The 20,662-nt window shown below is 39.5% G+C and overlaps 1 protein-coding gene across 2 annotated transcripts; it reads left to right on the top strand.

Annotated features, from left to right (window-relative positions):
• Window positions 1–4,215: 4,215 nt before the first annotated feature.
• On the top strand, window positions 4,216–6,959 carry LOC126725130 (uncharacterized). Of its 2 annotated transcripts, XM_050429665.1 has the most exons (4): window positions 4,216–4,568; window positions 5,564–5,743; window positions 5,817–6,214; window positions 6,306–6,959. In XM_050429665.1, exons 3-4 carry the CDS (start codon window positions 5,819–5,821, stop codon window positions 6,837–6,839), a joined length of 930 nt encoding a protein of 309 aa, XP_050285622.1. In that variant the 5' UTR covers window positions 4,216–4,568; window positions 5,564–5,743; window positions 5,817–5,818; the 3' UTR covers window positions 6,840–6,959. The 2 variants fall into 2 exon arrangements, with proteins under 2 accessions (XP_050285622.1, XP_050285623.1); XM_050429666.1 differs by lacking the exons at window positions 4,216–4,568; window positions 5,564–5,743 and having other exon boundaries at window positions 5,798–6,214.
• Window positions 6,960–20,662: the final 13,703 nt, after the last annotated feature.

The following is a 20,662-nucleotide window of genomic DNA, read 5'->3' as shown; positions in this document are numbered from 1 at the left end:
TTATTGAATCACTGGTACAATATTGACTACTTTGATCAAAATGTGAAACAACAAGGAAAATGCAGTGAAAGGACCATAAAAAAAAAAAAAATGGTATTTTATTAGTATTATTTGGTTTTATGTGGGTGTTGTTGGACATTTGTGAAGCCTGGAGAACTGGTATGTAGAAATGACTTGCAAGTTTGAATTATTATGAAATGTAGGGGTGTGTCCAAATCAAGTTGGATAATTTTTTTCAAAATCCAACTTGATAAGGTGGGGATAAGAAATTTCCAACCCATCACATGTGTAGAAAACTCAACCTGAGGGTTGGGTTAGGTTGGGTTGGGTCAATGAATTATCCTTTAGACATTTTATCTCTTGTAAAAGTTGGACTTTCCTCAACTATTTAAACACTTTTTTTTTTCAATAAATTATTACAATTCACATCAATGTTTAAATTATATTCCAAATTTCTTAATTTATCAAATCTAATTCTCAAAATACTAAATTAATCAAACTAATCAAATTAAAATAAGGTGATGAAATAAATTTGTATATAAGGTGGATTGAGTTAGGTCATATGGATGGAAAAGAAAAACTAAGAACCTGAATCCTACCCTAACTTAGGCTCAAAATAAAATTTCAACCCATTGCACCAACTCAAGAAACCAACTCAAGGCATCGGGTTGGGTTAGTTTCGTCAAGTTGGTGGGTTGGATGCACACCCTTAATGATATGGTTCATTGAATTTAATGGTTACAAGCACCAAGAACAAAATATAATGTTCACAAAAGAATATATGTGTGAGGGTAAATTTCTTGGTGACTTGAAACCTTAATCCAGGGCTTGGTTCGATAGGGGCTTAGCATTAGTGTTGGACCTTGAATGTTGGGCTATTTCAAATTTGATAAAGGTAAATGTCAAAAATTGTATCCTAAGGTCATTGAATGCAATGAGGAGAGCTTATTGTTATTATCATTTTCTGTTGTTATCTTTTAGCCAAGGGCTGATGGCTCATTTCGGTGGGGTTTGAATTCGGCGTTTATAAGTCTGCGTTTTCTGGGTTTTTTTTTTTTTTTTCACGCATTTCAAGGAGTAATGCGACTATTGTTCATGAACAGTAGCCGCAAAGGTTGACTTTTCCACAGTAAATAGTGCACCAGTGCACTATTCACGGACCCACAAATTCCACTTTTCAGCAACTTTTTCATTAAATATGAGTCTCATGGCACTATTCACACATTTAAAAATTATTTTGTTACAGTGTTTTCAGTTTCAGTTTTCAGTTTCAGCAAAAATAAGCTCAATCCAAATAGACCCTTAGCCTCCAACCTGAGTGATTTGGCCCATTTGGGCTGGGCAAAATTGAGGTTTCACACCCGTCAAGTCTTTACCTAGAACAGAAAATCTGAGTGATCTCTGATAATGAAATATTTGTTACATGAAAAAGATAAACGGGCCATCTGCTCTTCGATTGGCAGAACATGGAAGTAACTAGTTAATGCTATCTTTTACTAACTAACACCAACATTATTCTTGTATTGAACAACAATGATGTAAAGAACTTCGATGAAATTAGATGAAGTTTTTGCACACATTTTTAGGCAGACAATTGGGAAACTCGTTGATATTTGAATATAGGATAAATTAAGCTTCATGTAAAAACGAAGGAAAATATTCATTTATAGTATTAATAATTAGAAACTAGGGATCGATTTTGCTCGAATAAATTGTTTGAGAATGACTTTCTCTTCATCAATGCAATTATTTTCTTCTGGATCGTTTTGTTTGATCTTCCATTTCTCTCTTCCTATATCATATTTACTTATTTAGATGATAAATAGAACAAACTTGCTTATCTCGGTTCTTTGATTGTTTAAAGTAATAATCCCCTACATGGCGTCAAGTTGGAGCAATCCAAACTTCAAAATTATGGCTTTTGGATTAAATTGATAACTAATTTGAATTTGAATTTTAACGGAGTATGTTTCAAAGACATTGGTTCTTTGGGTGGTGGATTTATACAGATAGTTGCGGTAGTTTATCTTATAAATATTGTAGATTATGGGAACTTAAGGAATAGTATATAATTATAGACTAGATATATGATTGTGTTTTTTTTTTATGATTCATTTATGTTGGACTCCTAGTCTTTTGCACTAAACTAACTCCCTTGACTATATACATACATACATACACACACACACACACACACACACACACACACACACACACACATATATATATATATATATCCTACTCATGCTCTCTTTCTCCAAACACATACTTGACTCTCACGTTTTTTTTTTTTTTTTTTTTTTCCCTCCTCCAAAGTAGGGTGTGCATGGGTCAGGTTGAGGGGATTTTTAGACCCAACCCACCATGGTGGGTCAAAAAAAATTCAACCCAACCCAACCCACATGAGTCGGGTTGGGTCGGGTTGAATCCATGGGTTTGACAAATTTTTTTTATTATTATTATTAAATTGAGTAGAAAAAAATATAAATATTAATATATTAAAAAAACCTAAAGATTAGTATCAACACTAATGACTAAACAACAATAGTAATTTATTAGGATTTGTGTGAACTAATTGGCTTTTATATAAGATAGGAAGAATTGGTTATTTAAAAAAATTTATTAATTATATAATATATTTTATATATATATATATATATATATATAAGTGCCCTACAATTGATTTTTTTTTAATTTATTAAATATAAAATATATTTTAAATATACATTAAATATGGGTGGGTCGGGTCGGGTTTGGCGGGTTTGTAATTTTATGACCCAAACCCAACCCGACCCGCTATAAAAAAAAATTTTGGTAACCCAACCCAACCCACCAAGCCTTAAAAACCGACCCAACCTGGTGGGTCGGGTCGGGTTTGGCAGATCGGTGGGATTTCTGCACACCCCTACTCCAAACTTAGGATTTGTTTAGATACTGCTTATTGCTGAAAATTGAAAACTGAAAATACTGTAGTAAAATAATTTTTAAATGTGTGAATAGTGCTGTGAGACCTAATTTTAAAATTATATTTTCTGAATTTTGTACTTGCGGGCCCCGTGAATAGTGCACGAGATCCACACAAAAAAAAAAAAAAAAAAAAAAGAAGCCCAATGCAACTGAAATTTGTTTTTAGTGCTATCCAAACTGATACTTAGCCTACGTTTGGATTGCACTGAAATTATTTCTCTCCCTGCGTTTGGTATTTTTCTGTGGATTTCGTGTACTATTTACGGGACCTGCAAGTACGAATTTTAGCACTTCTAGTATATTTTTAGATACGGATGAAAAGCAACGCGTTTCGCATTTGCGGTTTTTTTTTTTTTTTTTTTTTTTTTGAGCTATGATTTTTGACTTTTTTGTCAGTGCACTGTTCACACTAGCAAAATAAGCGGTGGACAGTGCATACCAGTGGGTCTCGTGCACTGTTCATGAGACCCACAAATCTTACTTTCTAGTAACGTTTTCATTAAAAAATGGTCTCACGGCACTATTCACACATTTAAATTCACACATTTAAAAATTATTTTGCTACAGTGTTTTCAGTTTTAAGCAAAATAAACTGTATCTAAATGGACCACTAATTTTAAAACTGGGTCTCACGATACTATTCACACATTTAAAAATTATTTTGCGACATTATTTTCAGTTTTTAGCAATAAGCAGTGATGACGTCGAAAACCGTCACCAATGGGTCACACCGTACTCGCGACTCGAATTGAACCTGCACGACGAAGAAAACTAAAGAATCCTTCAGAGAGCACCGGTGTGGTGCCGGCCAAAGACTCTCCGACGGTCAAGTTAGAATTCCTCTGTTTTACTTAGTGCGTTAGAGAGGGTTCATAAAAGCATACCTCGATTTCTGTGGGTATTACGCCTTTTATAGTGATAAGGGGTTGACTTTCCCTTTTTGGTTCCCACATCTTTTCAATGTGGGACTCTATTCCCAATTCTTCCAAACGTGGTGAGCAAGGATTCTCATTACCGGACCATGGGCCCTTGCTGCGTTAGTAGTGATGGGCCTTCAAAGCTGGGACCGTACTTACGCAGGCCCAAGAGGCCCAATCCGTCAGGCCCATTAAGGTAAGCCCATCATGCCCAATATTTTATCATCTTCAGTTGCCCCCTTCACCCCAATGATCCGTCACCTTTAAGGTCAAAGGATCAGTGGGGTGACGGTCCTTACATATGGCTATGACGGATTCAGGCAAGATAGAACGACGGTCCCAGCTGGATCAACCCGTCAAAGGAAGAATCATCAAGTTGACGGATACATGGCAGGTACAAATCTGTTGGTACGTACTGACAGGTTGTCAGCATTTATTAAGCATGCCACGTGTCACTCTCTGAATGGTCGTTGTATAGGATCGAAGTGTCGCTTCGTCTTCCGTGCACTTCCTATATATATAAGGCGCCTTACTCTTTCATTTTTCAATTTTCACTCAGAAAACACTTGTCAGAGCGAAGCCGTCAACCCTGTCAGAGCAAAGCCGTCAACCTTATCAGTGCAATCCGTCGAGGACGAATACTTGCTGATTACACCAACCGTCACCTATCCTCTGCTAAGTTCGGTAAGTGCTTCTAATTTACTATAGTCAAGTTACATTTTCGTCCATGCATTGTTGTTAGGCTTTCCATACCCGTCAACACTTTCAAACCCGTCGGTCTTAGGTTTTATTGTCAATTGTAGGAAATGTCTAGTGCGTCAAGTAACCAGTCGGTGGTTCGTGATGGGACGGAATACGAGGATGTATACCCGTCCGGTCATAAAGACCAAGAGAGCCCCGGCGAAGATAGGAGTCCGTCTGCCTCCTCTTCGTCCTCAACAAATGAGGATGTGGAGATAGTCGAAGTAGAGGGTTCCGATGATGACGGGGATCAACCACTGGAGTCCGTCGTAGGCGCTGATGGACTAAGGCAGTTCATCATGTTGCCAGAGTGGACTGTGCATAGGTTTACATCTGTCATCAGGGAAAAACATTTCAGCACCTTCAGGACCAACTTCCAAATCCCAGACTATGTCTCCATCCGTCTACCATATGGGTCGGAGAAGTGTTATTACGAAGGGGTAGACGGCGTAGGAGTGTACGAGCAGGCATTGAAGGCTGGACTTCGATTCCCGCTTTCTACACTTCATAGGGAACTCTTGCAGTATCTAGGGTTGTCCGTCACCCAGATATCCCCTAACGCCTGGAGGGTCTTCATAGCCATGGAGATTCTTTACGGTGCAATGTCAAACGGGGAAAGGAAGTTGACGGTCCGTGAATTTCTTCACTGTTACCGTCCAGACGAGATCTCGGGATCAAGGGGGATGTACAGTTTTGCCAGTCGGAGCCCCTTGTTGAAGGTGATCTTTGAGACCCCAGACTCAAATAGAGACTGGAAGAGTCGGTACTTCTTCCTGGAGGGTGACCGATGGATGAACCATCCAGGGGAGACGGATTACATGCCCGTCGACACAACTTGGGCAGTTATAAATCAGACACGTATGCATCCGTCTAAATTTTGTACTGCCCTTCATATCCGTCCAGTTATATGTGTATATCTTGATCATTTTTCTTTGCAGGTAGACGGCGCCCTCAAGTCAGCCTCGAGGAGTTTAGCTTTCTTGAAAAGGTTTGCAAGAAGACTACGCCGGAGGAAAGGACTTGGGCTAAGTTGGTGAATCCGAGGACCATACATTGGTACTGCGACGGTCCTGAGCCCACCCAAGAAGCAATAAGATACGACGAGCGCGTTCATAGACGTAAGCCCGTAGACTTTACTTTGCCATTTACTTAGCTTTATTCTGTTTTAATTTCATCCGTCATTATTTGCAGAGATGGAGGACGCAAAAAGGAGAGCCCTGATCAAATCCCAAGCCGTCAAGAAGAGGGAATCCGGCGAGGTGGTTCCTAAGGTGTCGGCTTCAGCACCTAAGAGGAAACCAACATCAAAATCTGACCGTCCATTCAAGCAACCAAAGGTCTCACTTGAACCTGTGGTTGGTTTAATGGCTGAGGGTATCAAGACCGTCACCCCAGCTAAGAAGGGGACGGGTAAAGGACTGATGACGGCCCCGGAGGGTAAGCAAGAGAGACCTCCTTCCCTTCTCCGCGACGACTCCAAGTATGCATTGGAGAAGCTGTCGTCCATCATCACGGCAGAAGACTACGAAGATCTGGGGAACCATTCGACGGAGGCCATGGGGGAGACGGGCCTCTTTTCCGTCGCTCAGGTTGGCTATGTCAAATAAGTTTCTATACTTTTCTTTTTTCTCTTCTTTTTTTTTTATTTACATTATGTGACGGTCTCTTTTCTACTCGCAGTCCTTGGTCATGATGAAGGGTCTACTGGACCGGTGTCTCAACCGTGAGAGTGCCTTGGACCGGGTTCGCGCAAAGGCAGAGCAGACGGAGGAAGAGCTCGGACAACTCCATCAATGGAGGTCCAAGATGGAGAGGAAGCTGGAGCTTTCTGAGAAGGCGAGGAAGGAGCTGGAGGAAAAGACGGCCTCTGCGCTGACGGTCATCGAGAAAAGGGAGGCGGAGATCAAAGCACTAAAGGAAGAGATCCGTCATGCGAAGGAGGTAGCCGTCGAGGAGTACCGATGCTCAGAGTCCTGCTTGGGCGAGCTGTCAGACTCTTTCCTTCAAGGCTTCGACGATTCTCTCCGTCAAGTCAAGAACGCCTATCCAGAGCTGGATTTATCAATGGTCAAACTTGAGGACCAAGCCCAGACCTCTGCCCTCCCCGTCGCTTCAGAAAATACGGAGTTCCTCTTTGGCGAAGATGTTGCTCCAGGAGACGGAGAATCCGCCCCGTCGAAGGACGTCCAGGTCGCCGAACAAAAGGCAGATTGATGTTAATGTAATTTACTTTGAGAACCATCCGTCCCTTTTTTTTATTTATTTATTTACATATCAGAACTGTCCGTCTTCTTTAATTGTATTAAACACTTGCCTTTTGGGCTTTTGGCTTAATGTTCATATATCCTTTCTATAATTGCTTGGTACTTTGCTCAAAGGTCCGTCCTCTTTCCTAAGGAAGGGCTTGTATGAGAATATTTTGTTTGTACGTGATACTCCGTCCATATGGCGGACCTAGTAATTTTTTTTTATTTTTTTATTTTTTTTTTTTTTTTTATTTTTTGTTGATTGAGCACTTACATCCGTGAGAATTTTCCTCCGTCTAGTTTCGGAGGTTTATTATAAGGATCCGTCCATTTTGCGGTGTTGTTGACACTTGAATGAACTTACGGAAATTAACGTTGTTAGTTGTCCGTCCATTTTTCGTACGTGCTCTTTTATTTATCCCCGTTGGATAGTCCGTCCACTGTGAACTTACGTTTAGTGATCCGTCCACTGCGTGGATTTATGTATCATCACCTTAGTGACACGTCCACTGTGTGGAACTACGTTTACTTTAGTGATCCGTCCACTATGTGGACTTAATGTTCAATCAGCTTAGTGATCCGTCCACTTTATGGACTTATGTTTTATCAACTTAGTGATCCGTCCACTGTGGACTTGTTTAATCACCTTAGTGATCTGTCCACTGTAGACTTGTGTAGTCACCTTAGTGATCCGTCCACTTTGTGGACTCGTTTAATCACCTTAGTGATCCGTCCACGTTGTGGACTTGTGTTCATTCACCTTAGTGATCCGTCCACTTTGTGGCTTATGTTTCATCACCTTAGTGATCCGTCCACTTTGTGGAATTATGTTCACCTTAGTGACCCGTCCACTGTGTGGAACTACGTTTAATCACCTTAGTGATCCGTCCACTTTGTGATCTGTTTAGTCACCTTAGTGATCCGTCCACTTTGTGGACTCGTTGAACCACCTTAGTGATCCGTCCACTTTGTGGACTTATGTTCAATCACCTTAGTGATCTGTCCACTGTAGACTTGTTTAGTCACCTTAGTGATCCGTCCACTTTGTGGACTCGTTGAACCACCTTAGTGATCCGTCCACTTTGTGGACTTATGTTCAATCACCTTAGTGATCCGTCCACTTGTGGACTAATGTTTAATCACGTTGGTGATCCGTCCACTTTGTGGACTCTTTGTTGAAAGTGATAATCCTCGTAGGCTTATCCGTCGATTTTGTATCCGTCTATTTGGTGGAATTCAGTTATTTTGTGGACAATTGTAATGACATCCAAGTAGAAAACCAAAGTTGATAGAAAATACGTAAAGGAAAAGTGCCTGCCCCCCCGGGCTTAAAAAAAAGGCACGACAAGATTGTAGCAAAAATAGTTAAACAGTTGATGGAAAAGTTAATAATGTCAAAAAGTCTTAAAGGAAAAACTGGTTGTCGTGTCGTTATCACTGGTAGTATTTCCTCAAGTGCTCAGCATTCCACGGATGCGGCAGCTTTTCTCCGTCTACTGTCTCCAGGTGGTATGTTCCCTTCCTTTTCCACGACGCAACTCTGTAAGGTCCTTCCCAGTTGGGGCCGAGTTTTCCCTGTGTAGGGTCTCTTGTTGCACCCATGACCCTCCTGAGTACGAGGTCTCCTACTTGGAAGCTTCTTTGTCGGACCCGGGAGTTGAAATGCCTGGACATGCGATCCTGGTATCTAGCGATCCTCTGCTCTGCAGCCGACCTGACCTCATCTATAAGGTCCAGCTGTAGCCTCGTGGATTCGTCATTCCTGCCCTCGTCGTGGTTGTGAACCCTGTAGCTTGTGAGCCCAACTTCTGCTGGGATGACTGCCTCGCTCCCGTATGTCAGTCGAAACGGTGTCTCTCCTGTCGGAGTCCTCGCCGTTGTCCTATACGCCCACAGTATGCTTGGCAATTCTTCTGGCCATATGCCCTTTGCCCCCTCGAGCCGAGTCTTGATAATCTTTAGCAGGGATCGGTTTGTGACCTCAACCTGACCGTTAGCCTGAGGATGGGCGGGTGATGAGTAGTGGTTTTTTATCCCTAGCTGTGTGCAGAAATCACGGAAGGGGCCGTTATCGAACTGCCTCCCGTTATCTGAGATAAGGACTCTAGGGATACCAAACCTACATACTATGCTTCGCCAGACAAAACTTCTAATGTTCTTTTCTGTAATGGTGGCCAAGGCTTCTGCTTCTACCCATTTCGTGAAGTAGTCAATACCCACTACCAAGAACTTTAACTGCCTTATCGCCGTTGGGAAAGGTCCCATGATGTCCAGTCCCCACTGAGCGAACGGCCATGGAGCCGTTATGGGGGTTAGCTCTTCAGCTGGCTGTCCGATAAAATTGCTGAACCTCTGGCATTTGTCGCATCTTTTAACGTAGGACTCAGCATCCTTTTGCATGGTCGGCCAGTAATACCCAGCTCGTAGCAGTTTGTGCACCAACGACCGCGATCCAGAATGATTCCCGCATATTCCTTCGTGTACTTCCCTCATCACGTAGTCTGCCTCTTCAACCCCGAGACATCTTAGGTAAGGACGGGAGAAACCTCTCTTGTAAAGAATGTCTTTTATCAAGACGAACCTTGCTGCTCGGACTTTTAACTTTCTCGCTGCCTCCTTCTCTTCAGGCAATATCCCGTCCTTTAGGTATGAAGTTATCTGCGTAGTCCAGTTTCTTTCGGAGCGTATCTCCTGCATGTTGTCGGGGTCTATTAGCGGAAAGATTTGAACAAAGGAAAGCACATTACCCGGTGTTATCATATGTTCTGCTGAAGCGGCTTTGGCTAGCCGATCAGCGGGCTCATTGTCTCCCCTGGGGATCTGGACGAATATTGCTTTCAGCCCGTCGACTCTAGCCCTCACTTGATCAAGATATCTCTTCAACCTTTCCCCTTTGCATTCATAATCTCCGTTTACTTGATTGGTCACGACTTGAGAGTCGCAATGCACGACCACACTTTCAGCTCCGGCGGCTTTGACCAGGTCGAGTCCTGCTGCTACCGCTTCGTATTCTGCTTCGTTGTTGGTAATGGGGAAGTCGAGACGGATCATAGATTCAATCTCGTCTCCTTCAGGTGACAGCAATATTATGCCGGCTCCTCCAACTCGCTTATTGGATGATCCGTCGGTGTAGATGTTCCACTGGGGGGGTTCTTCTGCCCCCTTGTCCGCGTCATGCGTAAATTCTGCTATGAAGTCGGCTACAGCTTGTCCTTTAATGGCCACACGTGGACGGTATTTGATGTCAAACTCACTCAATTCTATTGCCCACAGCGTCAGTCGACCTGCGGCCTCAGGATTACTTAGTGCCCTTCGCAAGGGCTTGTCGGTTATTACGTTCACGGTATGGGCTTGAAAGTAGGGCTTGAGCTTGCGAGCCGCCGTGACCAACGCAAAAGCGAGTTTCTCCATAGGTTGGTATCTTTCCTCGGCATCGCGGAGCGCCCGGCTGGCGTAGTACACGGGCTTCTGTGCCCTGTCCTCCTCTCTGATTAAGGCCGCGCTGACGGCCACAGTGGAGACGGCCAAATAGAGGAAGAGCTCTTCACCTGGTTGCGAGGGGCTCAGTAGAGGTGGCGAAGATAGATAGATTTTTAACTCCTCGAATGCTCGTTGACACTCGTCCGTCCACTCGAATGACTTTTTCAATGTTCGGAAGAAAGGTAAACATTTGTCCGTCGCTCTCGACACGAATCTATTCAATGCCGCTACCTTGCCGTTAAGGCTCTGTACTTCCTTCACGTTTCTCGGGGGGGCCATCTCCATTATGGCTCGGATTTTGTCCGGGTTAGCTTCGATCCCCCTTTGAGATACCATGAATCCTAGGAATTTTCCTGCCGTTACACCAAACGCGCACTTTCCTGGATTGAGCTTCATGTTGTAGGATCGGAGTGTGCCGAATGTTTCCTTGAGATCTTCCAAATGGTCTTCCTCCTTCCGGCTCTTCACCAGCATGTCGTCGACATAAACTTGGACGTTCCTCCCGATTTGCTGTGCGAACATCTTGTTCATTAGTCTCTGGTATGTTGCCCCTGCATTCTTCAGACCGAATGGCATGACTTTGTAACAGAAGAGACCTTGACTGGTTACAAACGAAGTCTTCTCCTGGTCGTCCTCGTGCATGTGGATCTGGTTATAACCCGAGAAAGCATCCATGAAGCTTAGCAATTGGTGTTGAGCCGTCGAGTCCACTAGGATGTCGACCCTTGGAAGGGGATAGCTATCTTTGGGGCATGCTTTGTTAAGATCGGTGAAGTCCACGCACATCCGCCATTTGCCACTCGTTTTCTTCACCATTACCACATTCGCCAGCCAATCGGGGTAGTAGACTTCCCTGATGAAGCTTGCATCTTGGAGTTTGCGGACCTCTTCCGCTATTGCTTGGTCTCGTTCCGGGGCGAATACTCTCTTCTTTTGTCGGACGGGTGGAAACGAGGGCAACACGTTCAACTTATGTACCATGACCGAGGGATCGATTCCTGGCATATCGTCATGGCTCCAGGCGAACACATCCTTATTGCTTCTCAAGAAAGCCACGAGCTCTTGACGGATTGCGGGTTTTGCAAGCGTTCCGATCCTGGTGGTTCGGTCTGGATTGGAACCGTCGAGAGTTATCTCCTCTAGCTTCTCTGTAGGTTCTGTCGTCGTTCGGTGCTCTTCTATGTTCAAAGCCTGGATCTGGTCTTCCACCTCCATCATAGCTACGTAGCATTCTCGTGCGGCAATTTGACTTCCGCGTAGCTCTCCTACCCCATACTCTGTTGGGAACTTGATCATCAGGTGGTAAGTTGATGTTGCCGCCTTCCACGAGTTGAGCGTGGGTCGCCCAATAATAGCATTGTAGGCTGACGAGCAATCGACCACCAAGAATGTTACGTCCTTGGTGATTTGTTGTGGGTAATCTCCTACCGTCACCGATAACGTGACTGCGCCCAAAGGGAAGATTCTACTCCCTCCGAAACCAACGAGCGGGGCGTTTGTTGGTATCAGCAGCTCCCTATCAATCCTCATTTGTTGGAACGCCGGATAATACAAGATGTCGGCCGAACTACCGTTGTCGACCAACACTCGGTGGATGTTGTAATCGCCTGCCCGCAAGGTGACGACGAGGGCATCGTCATGTGGATGGTGTAGGCGCCTTGCATCCTCTTCCGAGAACCCGATAATAGGGCCTTCCCTTCTTGCCATCTTTGGCACTGTGCCTGCTAATTGGACATTCTGTACCATCCGAAGGTACGTTTTGCGAGCCTTTTTGGACGATCCGGCCGCAGCTGTTCCTCCAATTATCATCCTTATGTCCCCTATTGGGGGCCTTGGCCGCTCGTTTTCTCGACGGGGGTGTTGTTCTTGTTGGGGTTGATCCATTCTTTCCTTGCTGACGAACTTCTTCAGCTTTCCTTGTCGGATAAGGTTTTCGATTTGTTGCTTCAAGTCGTAACAATCGACAGTGTCGTGACCATGGTCACGGTGGAAGCGGCAATATTTGTCTCTTGACCTTTTGTTGGGATCACTCTTCAGCTTTCCCGGAAACGTCAGGGATCCTTCGTCCTTAATCTGCATTAGGACTTGGTCTATCGGAGCGGTCAACGGGGTGAAACTTGTGAACCTTCCACCCATGGGTTTTGGACGTCTCTCGTCCCTTCGATCTCCCATCCGTCCTTTTTTCCGCCCCTGGTCCTGTCGGGGATCCTCTTGTCTGTCTCTTTTCTTTGGTCTGTCTTCTCTTGCTAGTAGAGCGTCTTCAGCGTTCATATACTTGGTGGCCCTGTAAAGCACCTCCGACATTGTCTTTGGGTCGTTTTTGTATAGGGAGAACAAAAACTTACCCCCCTTCAGCCCGTTTGTGAACGCGGCCACCAATATTTTGTCGTCGGCTTCGTCAATCGAGAGCGCTTCTTTATTGAAGCGTGATATGTAGGCCCGTAACGTCTCCTCCTCTCTCTGCTTGATGTTCATCAGACAAGCCGTGGATTTCTTGTACCGATGTCCTCCAATGAAGTGTGTTGTGAACTGAGCGCTCAGCTCCTTGAAGGTGCCGATGGAGTTTGGTGTTAGTCGGCTGAACCAAATCCTCGCCGCGCCCTTCAGGGTTGTAGGGAATGCCCTACACATAATTGCGTCTGCCACTCCCTGAAGGTGCATCAGGGTTTTGAAGGTCTCTAGGTGATCGAGAGGGTCCCTTATTCCGTCATAACTGTCCATACTTGGCATGCGGAACTTGCTCGGCAGGGGGAAGGAATTGACGGACGCCGTAAATGGCGAGTCGGTCCGGTTGACAAGGTCGTCAAGGTCACTGGACACTCGCCCCTTGAGAGCGTTCATCAGCACTTCCATCTGCTCCTTCATCGCCTGCATTTCCGCGATGATGGGTTGTGGAGCTGTATCCGTCACTGAAGGGATGCTAGTGTCCCGTCGCACTTGTTTGCTCGGTGCGTTGCTCTCCTGCGGTCCGTCGTTATTTCTCCTCTCCGCACTGTTCCCTTCTTGATCTCCCTGGCTATTCACCGCCACACTCTTTTGATTCAGCTGCTCTACCAGGTCGTGGTTTCGCTTGGTGAGGCGCTCCACGGCTGCGGCGAGCGTCTTGACCTGTCTCTCGAGGGCAGTCATAGGGGCTTCTTCGTGGACGTCGTTAGTGGTTGCCATCGAGCGCGTGAGTACCATGTAACTCTTTTGTCTAGGAATGTTATGCAGCTTTCCCACAGACGGCGCCAACTGATGACGTCGAAAACCGTCACCAATGGGTCACACCGTACTCGCGACTCGAATTGAACCTGCACGACGAAGAAAACTAAAGAATCCTTCAGAGAGCACCGGTGTGGTGCCGGCCAAAGACTCTCCGACGGTCAAGTTAGAATTCCTCTGTTTTACTTAGTGCGTTAGAGAGGGTTCATAAAAGCATACCTCGATTTCTGTGGGTATTACGCCTTTTATAGTGATAAGGGGTTGACTTTCCCTTTTTGGTTCCCACATCTTTTCAATGTGGGACTCTATTCCCAATTCTTCCAAACGTGGTGAGCAAGGATTCTCATTACCGGACCATGGGCCCTTGCTGCGTCAGTAGTGATGGGCCTTCAAAGCTGGGACCGTACTTACGCAGGCCCAAGAGGCCCAATCCGTCAGGCCCATTAAGGTAAGCCCATCATGCCCAATATTTTATCATCTTCAAGCAGTATCCAAACAGACACTTATATAGTTCAAACCCTAAATAACGTAAACATCAAAATTTTACTGAAATAAACCTCTTTCTCATAAATCGTTGATGCCAAGAACTGAAAAAAGACAATTGAGTTCCATTTCTCTCTCTCTCTCTCTCTCTCTCTCTCTCTCTCTCTATATATATATATATATATATATATAAAAGATGGTAAATAAATCATAGATTAAGTGTGTGAATTTTTTAAGGGTTTCAAGTTGTTTGTTTGTGTTTTTTTTTTCTTCTCTCTTCAGTAGCATTTCTATAATTTATAATCTAAATATTTCTTCTAAGTCCACAACAAAATTTCACAAGATTTTTACAACAAATTGAAATGTTAGCCCACCACAAGTCAAAAAAAAAAAAAAAATATATATATATATATAGATATAGATATATAAATAAAGATTATACCAACCTACCACAAATTAAAACAAAGTTGTCATAAAAATATTATGAGATTTTTTTTATGCTAATAAACTTTCTCTAATGTACAATCTATAATCTATAATATATATAAAACCGAATTCGAATGCCTTTTCATTGAGCTCATACACATAAGTTTTGAGACTGCATAATTTTACACATTATAATTTTCATGTAAATTTTTTAATTGAAGTTATTATTTCTGTTATGGGCAGCAGGGCAGCTAGTAATTCGGTACTACCGCTACCACATTTTGGTTGTATTTTTTATTTATTTATTATTTCTAATGTAATTCGACAATCACACCACCGAATTTTCAACTATTTCAGTAATATCACTACATTATTCTCTTAAAGAACTTTTAATAGTACCTACAGTACTCTTAATAAACTTGCCAATGACTGTACCTACACTCATCTTATATCTTTTATACTTGCAAAATTTAGAAAAAATCAAAGATCAATAATTATATTATAAATCAAATATTTAAATTTCAAGTTTTTGTAGTGTAAAATTATTCATAAAAAATAAGTTTTGCATAATAAATAACATATGGTTCACACAAAATTTAACATGCATGTTAAGAATATAAAGAATATGCAATCTAACTGTTAGATTTTTGAATATGTAACAATATTTATTTTTTTAGTGGGAGTTATAGCCAAAACTTTTTCCTTACTCAGCCAAAAGACTCTTATTATGATGTTCCAGAAAATGATTAATTTTCTCCCTTGGGAGACTTGAACTAATGGTCAATTTTTCTTTTTTTTTTTTAAAAAAAAAAAAAAAAAAAAAAAAAAAACCTTTTCCCATCTGCGGACTTTGAAAATTAGTCCACTCCGTAAACTCTTTCTACGTCTTTTTGTCTAATGAGTCTAAACTCGCATTGTATAATAAAGATGCCGGTCTCCCATGTATTTATTTATTTTAATGGGTCCGGTTAAAGAGATTTATAAATAACATTTCTCTTTTCCAAACCAATTCCTTTTAAGTCATTCTTTAGCTTTTTCCCTTAATAAAACCCAATTCTTCTCTCTAGGTCTTTCTGCCTAAACTCTTTATAAAATTACTGGTGCCCAATCATTGGAAAGGGAAAGCCGGTTTCATCTGTGTGTATAAATATAATGGGTGCCAGTGCCACCTCATTGAAGAAGAAATCCTCTCTCTCTCTCTCTCTCTCTCTCTTAAATTAAGTGAGCTAAAGGACTAGATAACCGCGTCTAGATATGAGTATGACCTCCAATACAGTGACATTTTGTTATGTGTCCATAACTCCAAATGTCTAAAACAATATTAAAACCAAAGCGGGGAACTTTGATCACGCTGTCACCTTATTTTCTTCTTCTCGTCTTCGTCGACCACTACTCTGTCTTCTTTGTCGACCACTACTGCTTCCTTCCGTTTATTTTTTAGTTTTAAAATTTTTAATCATATCTTCGTTTTCTCCGTGTCAACCACACAAATTTGACAACATTTTTAATTGAGGTGACAAGTTTTTACTAGTTTTCATTTAAATCTATTATTAACATCACATTCTTACCTACTACTAACAATTTATCATATCAGTAAAAGTCAAATTTTTTTGTGTCTATAAACTCTCTCATTTGACTTAATCCTCCACCTCATACTATTGCTAAGCCTATATGTGTAATATTTTATTCTTTTATTTGTATTTTATAGTATTTTTTTTCAAACCCTATGCATGTTTTTCATTGGTTAGAATAAGTGGGTCAAAGTATGCATTTAGTTAAATTGATTAGGTCTTATAAAAAACCAAAATTTAAATTTATTAAGAATTACGATGGTGTGAACATGTAAGTGTTTACATTTTTTAACTCTTAATAATTTATGAACTTCTAATTAAATATACATGTTCATATATATATATATATATATATATATTACTGAAATATTTCATTTCTATAATCAAAACGAAATGGTCATTGATTCACTAATACATTATTGACTACTTTGATCAAAATGTGAAGCAACAAGGAAAATGCAGTGAATGGACCATAAAAAAAAGGGTATCTTATTATTATTATTTGGTTTTATGTGGGTGTTGTTGATCATTAGTGCAGCCTGGAGAATTGGTAGCTATAAATGGCTTAGGAGCTTGAATTATAATGATATGTAGGGGTGTGTCCAAATCTAGTTGGATAATTTTTTTCAAAATCCAACTTGATGAGGTGGGGATAAGAAATTTCCAACTCATTACATGTGTAGAAAACTCAACACGAGAGTTGAGTTAGGTTGGGTTGGGTCAATGAATTATCCTTAAGACATTTTATCTCTTGTAAAAATTGGACTTTCATCAATTATTTAAACACTTTTTTTTTCAATAAATTTTTACAATTCACATCGATGTCTAAATTATATTCCAAATTTCTTAATTTATCAAATCAAATTCTCAAAATACTAAAGTAATCAAACTAATCAAATTAAAATAAGGTGATGAAATAAATTTATATATAAGGTGGATTGAGTTAAGTCATATGGATGGAAAAGAAAAACTAATAACCTGAATTCTACCCTAACTTAGGTTCAAAATAAAATTTCAATCCATTGCACCAACTCAAGAAACCAACCCAAGGCATCGGGTTGGGTTAGTTTCGTCAAGTTGGTGGGTTGGATGCATACCTCTGATGATATGGTTCAATGAAATTAATGGTTACAAGGGCCAAGAACAAAATATAATGTTCACAAAAGAATATATGTGCGAGGATAAATTTCTAGGTGACTTGAAACCTCAATCCGGCGCTTGGTTCGATAGGGGCTTAGCATTAGGGTCAGACCTTGAATGTTGGGCTGCTTCCCATTTGATAAAGGTAAATGTCAAAAATTGTATCCTAAGCATGGTTGTCAAAATCGCAATCTAGATCGTAGGATCGCACGATTTTACGATTCCACCTCACCAAAACGATTAGAATCGCACTAGGATCGTAAAAATGGTAAAATCGTACGTAGGATCGTGTAGGATCGTATAGGATCGTAGGATCGAATGAGATTCTACTGATCCTACCGATTCTACCAAAAACATAATTTTTTGTTTTTTGTTTTTGGATAAATTTTTTGTTTTGATGAAGCTTTAAGGATTTTTATTTTTTCATGTTGTGATGGTATGACTTTTTATTTTTTATTTTATAAAATTATGTCAACCTAAGCAAATGTTTTCTAGTTTCTAGTTCACTTGTAATTAAAATAAAAGAATGTTTCATCATTTCTAAATGAAGAATTTGACTTGGCTTTGCTGCATTTTAAGCTATAATATTGTTAAATTTGTTTGATCAATATACTAATTTGTGTTCTAATATTACTAAATTTTTTTTTTAATATAATTTTATCAGTTATGCTTGTATTTGTATATAGATTGATTGATTTTTTTGAGTATACTCTTTAATTGTTGCTGAGTGGTATAACTTGAATAGTTGAGTGTGAAATTATATCTTGATATCTTTTACAACTCTAGTATACAAATATATAATGTCTACATAGATGATGAAATGAATGATGATTATTAGGAATTTAGGACGGTGGTTATAAGAACCTTAGAATGGGAATAATTAAATATTCACTTTATCTTAATATTCATCTTACTTTTGAATTTCATATTGTAGTTAGCTAGTTTCCATTTGCTAACTTATTTTGGATTTCAAATTTGGAACTTAGAACTTAAAAATATTTTTCTTATGTTTTGATAAATATTTTGGTATTTGGTTGCTAATTAAATATTTATTAAACCTTTTAGATACATTAAGTCAAAACTTAAATATATTTGTTTCGTTAATATAGACTTAGCAATGTATGACATGCAAATTACATCATATGATGCAAATCTAAGTTTTTTTATGGATGAATTTATAATTTACGTAATTATTCAACATACAAAATCATTATCAATGTGTTTTTTGCTTTAAATCTGAAAATATGTAGGATCTTACGATTCACGATCCGATCCTACGATCTACGATCTCACCTACCTTCAACGATCCTATATAGGATCCCGATTTTGACAACCTTGATCCTAAGGTCATTGAATGCAATGAGGAGAGCTTATTGTTATTATCATTTTCTGTTGTTATCTTTTAGCCAAGGGCTGATGGCTCATTTAGCCTCCAACCTGAGTGATTTGGCCCATTTGGGCTGGGCAATTGAGGTTCCACACACCTCAAGTCTTTACCTAGAACAGAAAATCTGAGTGATCTCTGATGGTGAAACATTTGTTACATGAAAAAGATAAATGGGTCATCTGCTCTTCGATAAGTAGAACATGGAAGTAACTAGTCGACGCTATCTTTTACTAACACCAACATTATTCTTCCATTGAACAACAATGATGTAAAGAACTTCGATGAAATTAGATGAAGTTTTTGCACATATTTTTAGGCAGACAATTGGGAAACTCGTTGATATTTGAATATAGGATAAATTAAGCTTCATGTAAAAACGAAGGAAAATATTCATTTATAGTATTTTAGAAACTAGGGATCGATTTTTCTCGAATAAACTGTTTGAGAATGACTCTCTCTTCATCAATGCAATTATTTTCGTCAGGATCTTTTTGTTTGATCTTCCATTTCTCTCTTCCTACATCATATTTACTTATTTAGATGATAAATAGAACAAACTTGCTTATCTCGGTTCTTTGATTGTTTGAAGTAATATTCCCCTACATTTCGTCAAGTTGGAGCAATCCAAACATCAAAATTATGACTTTTGGATTTAAATTGATAACAAATTTGAATTTGAATTTTAACGTAGTATGTTTCAAAGACATTGGTTCTTTGGGTGGTAGATTTATACAAATTGTTGCGATAGTTTATCTTATAAATACTGTAGATTATGGGAACTTAAGGAATGGTATAGAATTATAGATTAGATATATGATTGTGTTTTTTTATGATTCATTTATGCTGGATTCCTAGTCTTTTGCACTAAAATAACTCACTTGACTATTTATATATATATCCTACTCATGCTCTCTTTCCCCAAACTCATACTTGACTCTCACGTTTTTTTTTTTTTTTTTTCCTCCAAACTTATATAGTTCAAACCCTAAATAACGTAAACATCAAAATTTTACTGAAATTAACCTCTTTTTCATCAATCATTGATGACAAGAACTGAAAAAAGACAATTGAGTTCCATACTCTCTCTCTCTCTCTCTCTCTATATATATATATATATATATATAAAGATGGTAAATAAATCATAGATTAAGTGTGTGAATTTTTTAAGGGTTTCAGGTTGTTTGTTTGTGTGTGTGTGTTTTTTTTTTCTTCTCTCTTCAGTAGCATTTCTATAATTTATAATCTAAATATTTCTTCTACGGCCACAACAAAATTTCACAAGATTTTTACAACAAATTGAAATGTTAGCCCACCACAAGTCAAAAAAAAAAAAAAAAAAATATATATATATATATATATATATATAAAGATTATACCAACCTACCACAAATTAAAACAAAGTTGTCATAAAAATATTATGAGATTTTTTTTTATACCAATAAACTTTCTCTAATGTACAATCTATAATCTATAATCTATAATATATATATAAAACCGAATTTGTATGACTTTTCATTGAGCTCATACACATAAGTTTTGAGACCGCATAATTTTACACATTATAATTTTCATGTAAATTTTTTAATTGAAGTTATTATTTCTGTTATGGGCAGCAGGGCAGGTAGTAATTCGGTACTATCACTACCACATTTTGGTTGTATTTTTTTTTTTTTTATTTCTAATGTAATTCGACAATCACACCACCGAATTTTCAATCATTTCAGTAATATCACTACATTATTTTCTTAAAGAACGACTTTTAACAGTACCTATAGTATTCTTAATAAACTCGCCAATGATTGTACCTACGCTCATCTTATATCCTTTATATTTGTAAAATTTAAAAAAAATCAAAGATCAATAATTATATTATCAATCAAATATTTAAATTTCACGTTTTTATAATGTAAAATTATTTATAAAAAATAAGTTTTTCATAATAAATAACATTAGGTTCGTACAAAATTTGACATGCATGTTAAGAATATAAAGAATATGCAATTTAATTGTTAGATTTTTAAATATGTAGCAATATTTATTTTTTTAGTGGGATTTATAACCAAATTTTGTTCTTACTCAGCCAAAAGACTCTTATTATGA

Source organism: Quercus robur, chromosome 5, assembly GCF_932294415.1.
Source record: "Quercus robur chromosome 5, dhQueRobu3.1, whole genome shotgun sequence".
NCBI classification, from domain to species: Eukaryota; Viridiplantae; Streptophyta; class Magnoliopsida; order Fagales; family Fagaceae; genus Quercus; species Quercus robur.
The sequence above is the reverse complement of the archived record's forward strand: the minus strand, read 5'-3'. Positions and strand labels throughout refer to the sequence as shown.

Coding starts and splice junctions, on each gene's coding strand:
- LOC126725130 (XM_050429665.1), top strand. CDS start 5,819: ATGGAGGACGCAAAAAGGAGAGCCCTGATCAAATCCCAAGCCGTCAAG. Junction 6,215..6,305: donor GCCTCTTTTCCGTCGCTCAG/GTTGGCTATGTC, acceptor TTCTACTCGCAG/TCCTTGGTCATGATGAAGGG.